The sequence below is a fragment of the Strigops habroptila genome, chromosome 5 (assembly GCF_004027225.2).
Source record: "Strigops habroptila isolate Jane chromosome 5, bStrHab1.2.pri, whole genome shotgun sequence".
NCBI classification, from domain to species: domain Eukaryota; kingdom Metazoa; phylum Chordata; class Aves; order Psittaciformes; family Psittacidae; genus Strigops; species Strigops habroptila.
Window position 1 is genome coordinate 9,093,102 of NC_044281.2, and position 15,488 is coordinate 9,108,589.

The window sequence follows — 15,488 nt, forward strand, 5'->3', positions numbered from 1 at the left end:
ACCAAACCTATACAGCCCAGCAGTGCCTGGGTTCTCCTCCACGTCACACTAAGCCTGTGCGTGGGAGACAAAACCAGCAAGGACTGGGACAAAGAGGAGCATCGTGCAGTGAGTTTGAGCATGGAAATGTCCCTGTGGTCCAGCGGGCCAGCATCACGCCTGCTCACTGCCTCTCTGCTGCGCTCTCCAACCCTGCACCATCACGCTTCTAATCTGAAAACAAGCCCTGAATATCGGAGACCTGGGTGAGGGCTGAGGAGCAGGGAGAACAGCCCCCTTCTCCCTCTGCCTTGCCCCAGCCCACGGCACTGGGAAGCAGATGGTCCCTGCAGGGCCAGCATCCCTGTGCTGCAGAGCCGTCACGCGCGGTCGCCTGCCCGCTGCCTGCGAAAGCACCACACTCCCACTCCCATCAATCAGCACAGACCAGGTGCCTGGAAGCATCTCTTGCCAATCGCCTTTTATTACCTTTAAAAAGCCAAGAAACCCAGAACAAGACAAAAACTGAGACCGTGTGAACATCATGCAATGGATTCACTTTAAAGCAGGCTGGGGGCAGGGGGGAGACCAAAAGCCATGTTAAGAGTAGAAGTACTGCTTCACCCGTGCCTGATGGCTGGATCGGGTGGACTGTCACCGGTGGGGTTGGTGGTGACTGTTGTGGGCGATCAGACCGGTGCTGAAGCAGGAAATGGAAACATACTCATGAGACATCATCCCAGGCAAGCCCAGGTCTGATTCCAACCCAAATGCAATTTCTTATGTGGTGATGACAGTGAGAAATACTCCTAACTCTTGTCATGGGTACTTTCTGCCTCAGCAAAGTCTCTTTGGAAAGGAGCAGCACAAAGAATACTGTTACAAGAGGGTTTTAGTTCACTTATATTACTTAGTGTGACTAGGACTCCGGAAATCAATTAGTGGAGTGGGTTATCCAGCAGGAGTGAAGTTACCACACTCTGCCCTTCAGTCTCACTCTGTCGTCTTCAAAATTCATAGCACAAACTAGAGTAATGCTACCTTCTCAAAAGAATGTGTTTTGGAGAGTTTCAGCTATCACGGAAATAACTTTGCATCTTGTCCGTCATGTGCATGTGACAAAACACATGCCCTTATTTTCCTGAGATATAGCCAACATTTCACTTCATTACATTTAATGGAGTAGGGTCACCCATAAAGTTATTCATCAGGTATTTTCTGAGTGGTTTTCACCTTCTCTTTGAAAAAAATAAATTGTATCAGCATGTTCATGAGGTACAAACGATGCTGGCATTTCAGCTGTTATTATGTTATTAACTTTTTTTAACCTAATAATTTTCAATCAACAGTAAGAAGCAATTTTCACTCACTTCAGTGACCAGAGTTTGAGATTCTGCAAGGTGTTCTTGTAGGGTTCACCTTGACAGACACCTAATTCCCTCCCAAATCGAAACATTACCCCCGACACTCTCATCGCGGTTACTGACAATTTCCATTTCCCCTTCGGTTAGGATTTAATTTAGAAGCCAAAGACTTCCTAAGCTATGGGAGAGTAAAGATAGATGGTATGGGAGAAGAAGGCTGATGAAATGTAGTTGACTCCGGATCTGAAATATTTTATCCCTCCTCAATGTAGGTTAAATTATTCTTCACCTTTCCCACATCCATAATTGTCGCTGATCTTGGACCAACTCAAAACCCTACTACTGAGTTCAGTAGACTCAAAATTGCCACTAGAACTGGAAAAAGAAAAAAAAAAAAGATTTGTTAGTGTCCATATACAATATCCCAAGACTATACACAGCTATGTATGAGATACAGCAAATTTAAGAAAGGCAATTTTTTTCTCATCACTGAGTATTTATTATATATAACAAATACATGAAAAAGAAAAAACTATATTGTGTGATATAAATAGTTTATTTACATTACAGAAAAACATCAAGACAATGTATACTATTTCAAATATATCCATACATAATCAAATATAGCTGTAGTACATGTTCTCATTGGTGTAGATTACCACAAATGCAAGGCAACATGTGTAGATCTTGTCTTAATCTTTTGTCTATAATACTGTATTTTGTAGTCCAAGCTCTCTGCAGTTAGTTTTGCCATTGTGGAAACATGCGCTCTTTAAATTAACCTTGTCGATGCTCTTGTTGTGTTGTCTGAACTGTAGTGCCCTGTGTTTTGCTTCTGTCTGTGGATTCTGTTGCTCCTGGGACATTTTCTGGAAAAGAGAGTTGTGAGAATACACAGCTCTTAACAATGCATCTGCTCGAGCGGTGGCACAAGCATCCTCTGGCCCTCAACACGTTTCCTCTTCAATTAAATGAAATGGGCTGGCTAATGGCAACGATACCACAAAAAAAAAAACCCCAAAACACAAACCCCACAGAACATACTGTAAACAAAAACATGGCAAGGGAAATGTTAAGATTCCTGCTCCTTCCTGGTGAGCAGTGGTGACTCTGCGGCGTTGTGACAGCCCTAACTGCACCGCACCACTCAACTTTAAGAAGGTTTACTTTCAGCGAGGTGCAGGTGGAAGATTTAGGACAGTCTCATGCTCACCTGCTCAGCATCCCAGGTCTGTGAAGCATTTACAAAGTGGAAGCGGGGGCTGCCTTTCCGAGGAGCTAAGTGTCTGCAATCCCTATTAGTCTCCATGGAAATGCTCCATGTTCAGCTCATTAGCGAGCAGCTACTTTACTTACGGGTGCCTGCACCGTGCTACGCTCCTCACACGGCTGCTTGGCTTAGTGTGGAAAGCAATTGCACTGGAAAGACCCAAATCTTATTTTTCTTTTGGATGGCTGCAAAAGCAAATCTCTTCTGCCCCAGGACTTCACAGTGCTCCTCAGCAAGGGCACGTTTCAACCTTTCACCTGCAGCAGCATCAGCTGTGGGGATGCTGTGAAGCATTTTTCCTTAATGAGAAGGTAATACTGTGTTTCTGGTTTCCTCCCATAGAAAGGCACCCTTAGACAGAAAGCTCTTTCTTTGGCTGAAGTTCAGTGTGAGTGTTTAGCCTGGGTTCGCCTCATTCTGCCCTCTGCTAGGGCACCTACACAAGAAAGACTGAAACACCCTCTTGGAGTGGCATGACAGAAAGCCCCATGATAACCCAGTCCATACTGACACAGAAAATAATTTCCTTTGTATCGGGCTAACTTGTTTTTCTGTTTACAGGAAGGCTTTCTGCAGCATTTTGTGAAACCCTATGGATTATGCACAGGGGAGAGCCCACCCGCAGTGCAGTGAGAGCTCAAAGCGCTGTCTTTCAGCTCTGTGTCAAATAACTAACAGCAAAACAGAGTGAAATAAGTTTTGACTGACCCCTTAAAACCAAAAAGGCTATTTTTTTCCCTGTTGAATGGGAGTGATGCTATAGTTTTGTGACGCCAGCAGAAAGGCTAAACAAGAACATAAGGGCTTATGAAGCATTTCAAAACGCTGAAACACAATTATATAAGTGTGTAACAAAATATGGGTCAGATTGTCCTGACCAACAGGACCACCCCCTCATGAGAAACTGCATGGCTGTGTATTATATTGTGCCTCATTCCTTTCTTGGAAGCACTAAAGTAGGCTGCTATCTTTACTCCAGGAAAAATAAGCGCTCTTGGAGGTTACAGCAGAGCTTTCATTATGAAACTAATGCCGAGTTTAGCTGGTTTGCGATTTCATGACAAACTCATTATTCAGTGTGTGTTCCTAAAAAGGCGATCAAGCTTTCCGAGTGAGTCAGGGAGCCGCTGTTAGCAAACACAGGGCTGATTCACTGAGCCGCATGTCATGTCATGCACGCACTGACAGCCTCCCAGCCCTGACTGTCCCCAGGCGGCCTCTCCTGCCCAGTCAGCTGGGTACTGCACAGCAGGACCCTGCGGCGCTCCATGGGAGACAGCACTGACACCTCGACACAGTGCTGAGAGGCAAAGCTAGTAAATCCTCCTGCAGATGCTGGCAGCCCCAAGCTACCCGGGTCCCAGAGGATGAGGATGTACAGCAGAAAGTGCAGCCCTGCTTTGCCCAGCACTCAGCCATGAGAAGGTGGGTTGGGGAACCAGGCGTGGGGAGCCACAGTGGGCACAGCCAGAGTGGTTTTGTAAGACACATGGAGGTACCAGGTGGCTGCGGATGACCAGGATGGTCAGCAATCTCAGGGGATGCAGCTGTGCATTCCCAGAGAACAGTGGATATCGACTGGTCCTGCTGGAAGCAAGGAGATGAGCACCTCACAGGTGCTTTCCCAAAACTGACACTGACAGCATGTATACAGTCACTTAGGCCAAGTTCGAGAGAAATCAATTCAAATGCAGAGATTATTCCAATTAAGATGATGAAAAAGCACCTTTTAACAAAAAATGCCCATGTTTTAGTTGCATAATATGCTATGCTACCAACTGATGGAAGGTTGGGAAGGCCTCAGGATCAAGTACCAACACCACGACTACTGAAATGCAATGATATTGCATTTACAGGTAGGTTGTGTCTGAAGTGCATTTGAGTTTCCTGAAAGGGGTGTTGGCACTTAACCAGCTTTTTAGACTTAATCACCCGCTAAAATTGAGTGACAGCTTTTCCTTGGTCCTTAACTCTTTAATCAAAAGTTCTTTGTAGTGCTCTCTGTGTGGGATGCATTCATTTATGAACATAGCAGTTACATCAATGTAAACTAGGTACTGGAGCACAGGCTGCCTGCCCTCCCTCCATTGAAGCCTGCTTGCAAGCTCGAGTTACTCACAATGTGATTCATAGCAGGTAAAACACATTACGCATTCATTTTTAATCAAGTTATTTCTTCACATAAATAAGCTGCTGTGACTAAACATTAGGCAAGCACTAAAAATGCAAAACTGTAAAGAAAACTGATGAGAATCATTATGACACCAGGCCATACCAATATTATTTACCATCCTCCTTCACTTTTATCATTGCTTCTCTTCTGCCTTACCTCTAAGATAAAAGTCCTTGGGTGTAGGAACTGTGCCTCACTGCTCTACTTACTTCCCTCTGTATCTCTTGGCTTCTGGTCCCCTACTTCTCCACCCCAGCTGCTTATTCCCATCACTAGCACTAGCGATGAGTAGCTGGGTGGCCAACCTCATCAAGGAATTGAGCCACTTGAAAACAATCAGTTTTGTTGGCTGAGTTCATCCCCTGACTGGGTTCATTGTGTGGCTACAGAAGTACCAATGGTGGCAAAAGAGCATTGGCAGGACCAGGTACCCAGGAGCAAGGGCAGACTGCCCCTGTCAGCAGCACAGCTCATTTATTCAGATTAAAGGATCTGTGCAACAATGGACCTAAAAGTGCCCAGGAATTGCTCAGAGCCTTCCAGCAACGGAGGACACCTCGTACATCAGCACCACTGTACAGCTGCGGTTTTTAGAGCAACAACAGTAATGATACCTAGAAGATTTATGATGGTAGTCTTTGTGGCTCAAATGCAGAGTTTGGACACAGTGCACCAAACTCGTTTGGTAAATTAATTAGGTGAAGCTGTACTGAAATTAGCGGCAAAGAATTTGGCTGCAGCATCCTCTGAGTGAGTGAAGTTTCCTTTCTTTCTCCCAGGAACCTGTTAGGGTTGTTTTAGCACTTTCAAGAGTTCAGAGCGTGGAGTTCAAACCAGTACAGTCAGGTTCTTCACTGCAGATTACTTTAAAAACCTCAATTACTTATGCATATGCTGCCACAATGCGCTCTTGTCATGTGGATTTCTCCTAGGCCACTTAAGGGTACACTTTTGCAAATGTATCTCGAATCATTATGCTGGGACAGAGGATGCAGTAATTACATCCATTACAGAAAAAAAGTCAAAAGATCATGAATTAACCTGGTCACAAAGTGTGTGGGAAAATGTACCATTCATGTATGAAAACAGTGTGATGGGTAATTCGCATTATGGTACCAGATCACTGAAAGCACATTGTCTTCATTCTTCAATGTAAAATACTCCATGTTACTGTGTCAAGGTGACAAAACTACAGTCACTCAACAAAATGATGCAGAGCATTTGTTCCATTATCAGTTACTACACCACCACCTTTTTCTTATTACAAGCTAGCGTTTTGTTTGTTTGCATTACTTCTGTGAATACCACCATAATCTATTGCTTGTTCGGCATTTACCATTGAGCTGATGGACTCAGCTTGGCCAAAAAAGTGGCTACCTTTCATCAGAAGATTTTGTTTTATGCCTTGAGGACAGAGAACAATTTATGATTCTTTTTCTTTTTGGCTTTTCCAGGAACAAATTCTACACCAGTCTTCCAGCCAGGTAGTGCAACATAGGGACTGAAATACATTTGAGATTTTATGTTCTGCAGAGGTATGATACCTGGCCTTTTTTTTTTTTTTTTTATTTAAAAAAGAAATTTATTTCTAAGAGAAAGATTTATCAGTCTTGCTAGCTGAATTTAACCTTGTGATTTCTGAGAGAAGCCTGAAGATGTCTAAAGTTCAGAACTTACCCCGAGCCCTCCCAGAGACAGTAACACAGTTCAGTGGGGAAGTAGCAGCACGTGTAGGAGGGGAAGGACTGCATCTACCCCTCATGTTCTGAACTACCCTGGGGCTGTTGTTTCCATTCCAGCTACCCTTTCCTCCTTATTAAAGAAACAAACAAATATCATATATGGCTTGGTGTGCCACCATCCAGAGAAGACCTTAAACATGTGCGGTACCTTTGAACATGTATACATGCCTAATGAAATCATTTAATCAACGGGATTGCAAACAGGCTTAAAAGTTTGTATGCTTTGCCTGATTATGACTAAGGGAATGGGCCCTTGAGGAAACCAGATGGAGATATGATTAGTTTTATTAAGTGTTGATCCAGCTGCTGTATTTATATTCCCCTATTTATATGAACAATATTTGTCCAAGCATCTGAATGCAAAATAGGAACCTTCATTTGCTGTAGGCACTGTTGCTACCTAAGTTTGATTAAGATGGAAGTAAAAATTTAGTCGTAATTATGAGGCAGCACTGGCTGGCTGGACCAGACGGTATCTTCTGTTTGTTGGTGAATTAAACAGCATTTGTTATCAGCAGTGTCACTGCAGAAATCCATATAATCAGTGCACAAAGTAGGCAAAACAAAAGTCTTTTCTTATTGCAAAATACCAGAGATACTGACCTTGTAATACAGAGGACTACAACACAGATGATAGCAATCTGGATGGTTCCAATCACAGCTGCTATTAAGACATACTGAAATCGTACTGGACCTGGAACCACATATAAAACGCTGTAGTCCTTTTTTTCACAGTGTTGTCCAGTATAGCCGGCATCACATCTGAAACAAAAAGTATTTTTTTCTGGTTATCTGCTGCTTTCAGGGAATGCAAAAACCAAAAATTACATGTGAAAAAAAAAAAAAATCAGTTGCCTAAGCATGAGCTTATGTGGTTTTTTGCAGGATGGGCTCCCCAGAGAGAGCATCAATGCCTCCTTGACCTCTCAGGGCAGATCTCAGGTCCTAACATCACTGCAATAGTGTCAGGAGGTGCCCAGGGGGCTGGGACTTATCTAGCATCAAGTGGAACTACTTGCATGTTGTGTTGAGAATCCATTTAGTTCCTTGCACAACATATTTTACATTTCTCCCTTTCTTTGGGGAGGTGGGGGAGGGTGAAAAGCCATCTAGTTGTGGCTCCTTATGCAGATTACCCCTAAGGAGGTGATAAGCAATCATCCAAGCTCCATATGAAATGTGATTAGATGTTCCTGCAAGTGGATACATCATTTACATTTTGTCTGGTTGCTATAAAAAACCCTCTGTTGATACTGCAACCATCCACCCAATGCTGCTTGCTGCGCTGCTCACCAGTTCCCATCCTGCAGGCTGACATCTCTGCTTTTGTGATTTTGGGGAAGAAACAGTGGGTTTCCCATTTTAACTCTTGCTAAAAAGCCCAAGAAAGAAGATGTGAAAATGCAGGTCAATGGCAGCAACAACCATAAGAGACCAAGCCAGATTGCTTGGGCCTCTCTCAGAAGTGTTAGTGGCACACTAACGCTGATGGGTTAAGCCTTGTGCTTCCACCCTTTTCCTCTCCCACATTCCCACAGCAGCCAGCAGCTTGAGAAAAAGACATTTTACAGCTGAATGGAGAACCTAAACCACAGCAGCTGCAAAGAGCAAAACGTGCCCTGGCTGTTTGTGGGAGCTGGGAGAAGTTGGCTTAAGGGATCTGCCCTGTGGGATAAGTCTGGTCTGTATCTTAGCTTTCTGAGTCCAATGTCCCAGGAATATGGTCCTTCATGCATAATAGTCCTTTTCTTTGCCACCAGGCTGCTGGTTGGACTTCAGAAGTTACATCCCCACCTCTGCAGGGAGGCATTAACTGCAGAAACATGTACTTTCACTATTACTCCTCTTCCCTGCCCTAACCTCCTCCAAAGACTCCCATGCAGAGCCACCTTCGCCTCAGCTCGCTGCCCCATAAGCATTCCTCCTGCCACGGCAGGGACATAGTCCTGGTGGCATGCCTTTCCCTCAGACTGAGAAGGCTATCTAGTTGCTGTCTCAGCACTTTGTGAAGTGCTTTTAAAAATATATCTAAATATAACTAAAGGTTACTGAATGTTTTTACAATCAATTAACATGGTGCATAACTCAATACACTTTCGCCACACAAAATGGGGACTTTGTTGAATAATTTAAGTCTAATGGGTTTTGTAGCACAAAGGGCCACGGTTACCACTGTTTTCCATAGTTTATCTATATTAAGTGTTTTTGTAAGTCGACATTTTCATGTGTGTAGCCTTCACTCCTCGGTAGAAGAGTTACCTGCAAGACGGTTCCAGCATGTTAGTGGAGTGCTCACACTTGCCATGCATGCAGAAGCCATTGTAATGCTCTGGACAAGGGATGTAGATCCCTCTTGCACTTTCTTCCAGTTTATTTGCATTCTCTGTGAACATAGGTGAAGGGAACATTAACCTGACAATGCAGAATAAGGTGGAATGATGGAAAGAACTCAACATATAAAAGAAAGGAAAATCAGAAGAACAAGATGTGAAAGATGTTGTTTATGGAAGCAAGAGCAAGGGTTTGCACCTTGAAACAGGTCGGCTGATGTAGATGAAAAGCTTTGAAGGTTTTCTGTCATTCTTTTGCATATCTAATTCCTGTCAAGTTACAGCAAATGAGACACCAGAAAAAATACTTTGACTATTCAAAACCTGATTACAGAATAGCACATAAAAAATGCCTGATCATTCCTGTTATCCTCTATGGACTGTCTCCTCACACCCAGGCAAGGCTAGGAAGAAGACTCTGGATATTTGCATGCAATATACCATTACAATATACTTGATTATTCAATACAACATATTCAGAAAGATAATTTTACAGCTGAAGTAGAGGTGGAGGAGGCCAGAACTGAAGTTTATCACCAGTACTGCACACCCGTGTCCCACAGCCCTCTGGCTTCCTCCCTGTCCCACAACATGGGTACCTTTAAACTGGTTTGACTTTCTGTGCCTACTTCTGTAGCTGCTAATAGTCACTGGGACTGCAAATCCTGGAAAATACTTCCCTCCATGTGGCCAGGAAAATGGAGGCTTCAGTTAGTTTGAAACAGGTATGTGCTCAGCATTTGCATCATGAGCTAAAATGCAGAGTGTTACTTGCAATAGACTCACATGAATTTTTCACACCACTGAGATGTTAATTGTACTGGGTAATTTTGGAAAATTCTTCCATTTAAACAATACTTATGATAACTGAAATGGTAAAAACACCTTTTCTGTGATAGTATCATCTAGCAACAATTAATTAAAAACAGAAGAAAAAAGTCTCATGATAGATGTCTAAGGAAATATAGTTTGTACACAAGTTGAAGCATTTGTATCTTCCAAAGGAAGTCCCTGAGTGTTATGAAACAATTACAGTTTGTGTTCTGCCTCCAAGCCAGTAGTGCTGGCAGTAGGTATGCTTAGGTATTATCCCACCTTTGGGAAAAGTGTGTGTGGCAGATCCAAGGTTCAGATTTTCATAATGAATTTATTTCCTGTCACTGCTGTCCAAGGAGAGTTTTAAGAGTCTCTAATAACTTGCGCTAATAAAGTTGGTTATATTGTCCTTATGTTAAAAGAGCAAATGAGAATGACAGGGCAACCTCTGCATCCCTGTAGACAGCATTAACTTCTATCATTAGGACTTTCAAGACCTCTGCATTATGGACTATTACTTCATCTTTTAAAATGCACATATGTTGAACACAAACCTGCCTGCTTCTCCTGGTTCCCTGCTTGCGTTGGGATACCTGTGTAAGGCTGCCATGAAAGCTCTGTGTTAATGACACGCAGCACAGTAGACATCTTGGTGCAGGATCATTCCTGGGCTTGGGCCTGACAGCTACCCCTGGGATGGCACAGACAGGATGTGCTGACAGGGGGGCATGTTATAAGTATGGTATAACCTCCTCTGGGAGCTTGCCTGGGAATTTCTGCCTCTGCAAAGAGGTGGAAGCAGAAGGTCCATTTGGTCTCACGCCAAACATTTTTGGCTACCTATCACTCTCTAGGTGAGGCACTGGCTACCAGCATGTGAAATATATGACAGAGAGTTATCATCCCACCAGGACTTCACGTATGTTCCTTCTTTCCACCTGGAAATCTTCCCAGAACAGAAAAAATGAGTGACATGTATCAGCTATCAATGGACTTGGCCAGTGCACACCTCTGCTATGGCCCACAATCAAACATATTTCTGTCCAGGAAACTGCAGCAAGAAATACGGGATCCGTATTACTATGTATTTTCTTTTCTATTGTGAAAATATTATGCCATTTCCTTGAAGTCTTCCATTATCAAGAGGAAGTTCACTTCCGTTCTGAAGAACAGGAGACTGCTGTGTGTGTATTTCTGATCCTTCCTTCTCAGGTACCAAGATATTTCTGTGATGTTTGTGTCCCACCACCAACCAGTGTGAGAATCCCTCCCCTCTCAGATGAGCCAACAGTGTTGCTAAAATGGTAGCATACCATTTGGTTTCTTTCTTTTAAAGGCATGCTTCAAGGTGGTGAGGGAAATTGTTCCTTTCAGGACAGACTAATCTGCTAGGACTTGAAAGGAGGATCAGGACCTCTCCCAAACTTGCAGATGCTCTCACTCTGTGTAGGCTGTTAGGGGTGGCAAAAAGAGGAATGATTTTTCCTCCTCCTGTAATCATGAGGGTAGAAACGGTGTTTCTTTAAAAAGGTCTCTAGCATAAAGTAAATCTAGGATCCTGTAGAACTTGTAAGCACAACTTTAAGTGTAATGTTAGGATGGAAAATGCTTTTCTGTATGAAAAATGAGATGGCCCAAGCTTTGTTAGCACTTCACAGGATAAACACTTCATTTGGGAACACTTATTATCTCGCTAGAAGAGACTACAAAACTTACATACGAACTCTCTGTAGTCCCCCATTTTGACTGATGACTCCTCTAAACGAATTAGGGATTCAACATAAAGGCAGAGAGGGGGATAAAAAGTTGTATTTAGTTTGATCTGCCATTTCAGCCATTTGAAAGACAGACCGCAATAAAAGCATCATTTAGTTCAGAGTAAGTTCCCCTCTTTGAGCACATTTGAATTAATCCAAAATATTTTCCTCCCTCAAAACAGGTTATTTTTCTCATTACATAAAACGTCTTTTCAGATTCAAAATAGAGACCCAAACACCAAGATATGCTTTAAAAGTCCCTTCATGTTTAAACTGACTGCTCTCATTTCTGAAGGATCTGAGCCCTTTTCAGTAATCCAGCAGTCAATGAGATACTAACTCTCATGAATGAATTGCAGGGTTTACACCACTATGAAATAAGAATTATAAATCATTTCTAAAAAGAGAGGATATGAATAAAAATGTGTATAAATTATGAATCAAACAGGAACTGCATAATTAAAAAAATAAACCTAAACGAAATAAATTTGGATTATTTATAAATCTAGTACTAGAGGCAATCTGCACTGATCAGATTATAGCATCACTAAACTAAGGAGCCCCTTTTACCACACCAACCTTACGCCTACAGAGAGCAAAGCTTAAATACAAAGTTACCCACTCTTTCCCAAACACAGTAGATCAGTATTCATAAAGCAACGACAGACCAAAGTGTCTGTAGAGTGGCTTTGAAGTTAGCCAGGTTTCAGTAAAGTTAAATTCAGTAGCTCCTCTTCAAACATTAGAGTTGCTGCATTGTTATCGATGACTATGCATGGAAGTTTTATTTGCACCAAAACCATAGATTTGTACCTTTTGGTAATGGCTAGAATTTGAGACAGAAGCTATAAAGCCAAGATGAAACCTGAACTGACTGGGTCAGTCTCTCCTATCTCTGGGCAAATGTAGTTCCTGCCACATTTCCCAAAGAGCTTCTCCTTTTTTCTGTAAAAAGAAGTACACCCTCACCCTTCAGATCAACTGTATTCAGGAATCTTTTTCTTGAAGCATTTTTCTGATAGAAAATGCCACTTTGAGGAAGCCAACATCTTTTGCATTTCTGCAACATTTTTTGCATCTTTAGCCTAACATGACATTTCATATTGCTCACATCTTTTGTTAGTGCCAGAATATGACATGATAGCCTATCATATAAGATACACTAGTCAAAACAGATTATTTTTAAATGCATTGAAGCCAGATGCTACTTTGTGTAGACTGAAGCAGCTTATCGTCTTGCTTCCTAGAAGAGTCTCCCAGCTGAACACTTGCTCTCCAACCTTTCTGTGGATGGCAGGGAGATGCTGAGACAATGAGCTATTTCACTGCGTAAATTTGATCCTGAAGAGCTATCCAGTGACTGACCACCCACTCAGTGATCTTGCTTTTCCTGATGGATTATATGCTGAAATGTTAAATTAAGTATTTAAAGCTATCTTGTCTAAATTCTTTAATATCTATGGCTGTTCCTGTCCTCCTTTAAGAAGGAGTGGAAGAATTATTTCAAACATATTTTGTATTATTTTACTTTAATTTTTGGTTTAGCTTTTCCTTCAGCCTTTCCTTCAGTTTTTGGAAGCAGACTGTGCACTGTTAGCATTCGCAGGTAAATATTTCAGTGAAGGCTGAAATTCAAAAGCCGAAACAGTCTGCCCAGTTGCAGGACCCGACTCTGCAAGTGATGAAAAAAACGCAGCCAGTTTCTTCTCTGGGCAGCCCTCACCGGTCCCCAGCTCCCATCTGAGCTCGTGTGGAGTTTCTGTTACACAACTTGAACATGTGGAGGAGCATCATTGACAAACGAGTAAATCCATTAGTGCCCTTGATGAGGATTACATGAAGTACTGCCTGGAGTGCCCAGAAAATTCTTTCGACACATAAGTTCCTGCAATCCACTTCGGAGAAATTAGATGAAAATCTAAGCAAAAGCATAGGATTTTTATGTCCAAAAATGGACTGCCAAGCACTGAACAATCAGTTCTGCAGGGCTGATAATTCTGTCGTTCTTTATATTTGAATCAGTGAGACTTTCTACATGATTTCAGGCAAGCAAAGTAGAGGGCCACACCTCTGAATTCTCATGTTAGCTGTTCACTGTTGTACAGTGCGTAATGTTGGAGCTTATGGAAACTGTAGCTGATAGCTTAGGCCCATGACAAAATGTTGGCTAATGTATGGTGTTAATACGTAGTGTACAGTCATCACTGGACCAAGGCAGGTCCTGGAAATACACGTATATATACACATATTTCATCAAATAAGGAATGAGATGGTGAATGATGTGCAGCAGAAGCTATTTTGACACCTGTCTCATTGGAAACAGTGGTTAAGGAGAATTGACTTACATAAGAATTTAATCTTTTAATATTGCTGAAGTCAGCCAAATTTGCAGCTGAAAGCTCTTGCTGATATTGAGGTAGTGACTCCTTGCACATCACTTTGTCAGAGGATTTATGAAGGGGGAAAGGGATTCTTGGGTCAAATGTGTGTCCTTAACCTTCTCAACCCCTTCTGGAAGCATGTCCCTCTACCTCCTTTTACCTCCTTGGCAGTTCTCCCAGTGACATGCTGCAGAGCGTAGCATTGGGAAGTTACTTAGAAAAGATCTTTTGCTCTGCATGATAGAGACTTGGTACACAATTCTTATTTGAAATCAAAATAAAGGTCCAGAGAGTCAGAGGTCAACCTCTGGAGCAAATGCAGAGGATGCCCTGAGCTTTATGGAAGAGCTTCAGTGACTGACGAAGGGTGGGAATCTGAATCCTATGAATGAGCCTAAGGATAGTTTATGTTACTAATCGTCTGTCTTCACAGAGTCAGCAACTGCTGCTTTTTTGGGGGTAAAAGGGAGCTTCCTCAGCCCAGGAATGCTTGCAGGAACAGCTGAAGGTCCCTCCGCAAAGTCAGGAGGAATGGGGTGGTAATGATGCTGCTCCCTCTGAACTTACAGAATTGCTTTAGCAGGTTTCCTGATACTTTCCCACCTCTCTAATAGCATCTAACAGGAATTGAGGTCCCATAGCAACTTATGAGGATAAAGTCCTTAAGCAGGCTTCCTACTTAGTTGTAATGAAGAACTGTGATGATAAATCCCAGCTCAGACCCAGCTCTGATGAGAGAAAAGAGAGTTCTCCAGAATCTTTGCACAACAGCTCCAGACACTCTGCCCTTGACAGAGCTGCCAGCAGCCACCCTGCCATCTACCAACACAGCCATACCTAACCACTAACAACTACTCAGATCTGACCTATTAATTATCTTGACACAGTATGTTCCCTTCTTTTAAAACCTTGATCTTATGAATATAGAATGTCTCTTTACAATGAAGAAAATGTGTGCAAGCAACTCGCATGAAAATCACTGTTTGGGTGGGTGTTGGAGTTGAACATTCAGAAGGAAGTGCTTGCTGCCACTCAAGAGGGAGCTCACCAGCCCACTCTCCCCGAGAGCTAGTGGAAAGTGAGACACCAAATGTCAGCTGAAAACGTCTGGCACCACTCTGCTGCAGCCTTAGCCTAAATTCATCCTGCAGCCATTCCAAGTACAAACTTCAAGCTTGTCTTTCCACATAAACTGCACAAAAAATACCCTCCCTATATTAGCTACTTTACCAAAGGCGAAAAAAAAAAAGAGAAATGGAACTTTGTGAATTAAATGACATTCATTTCTTTTCTCAGGCACAAAATAGGCTTGCTCAACACAGTAATTTATTAATTTTAAATGTCCCTATGCAAATGAGTTCCCTGGAATAAGATAACATCCACTTTCCTTTTCAAAAATAATCTAGTGCTTTTTCTGTTTGAGATGATGGCAAGATGTCCTAGCACACTTGGAAAAAAATATTGAGCTCTGTCTTTTGCAGCAATGTATCATAATTATTCAGCATGCTGCCATAATTAATAATAGAAACCGATGAATTAAGACACTAATAATCCCCAGATGTTCAAATAGAGAACTTTCAGCTTGTCAGCATATATATGTGATCTATGCTATATATGTTAAAGCTATCTCTGAACTTTTGAAATCAAGAAGCGCTTTTATTTACAACATCTGTGAA

General features: G+C 42.3%; 1 protein-coding gene across 1 annotated transcript in view; it reads right to left on the minus strand.

Annotated features, from left to right (window-relative positions):
• Window positions 1-443: 443 nt before the first annotated feature.
• TMEFF2 (transmembrane protein with EGF like and two follistatin like domains 2) overlaps window positions 444-15,488 on the minus strand; it is a 127,722-nt gene continuing 112,677 nt past the window's right edge. The window contains exons 8-11 of the mRNA XM_030488933.1: window positions 8,788-8,911; window positions 7,132-7,290; window positions 2,126-2,212; window positions 444-1,718 (exon numbers count right to left, since the gene is read on the minus strand). Coding sequence (XP_030344793.1) covers window positions 1,622-1,718; window positions 2,126-2,212; window positions 7,132-7,290; window positions 8,788-8,911 — 467 coding nt within the window. The 3' untranslated portion in view covers window positions 444-1,621. The remainder of the gene's footprint in view (window positions 1,719-2,125; window positions 2,213-7,131; window positions 7,291-8,787; window positions 8,912-15,488) is intronic.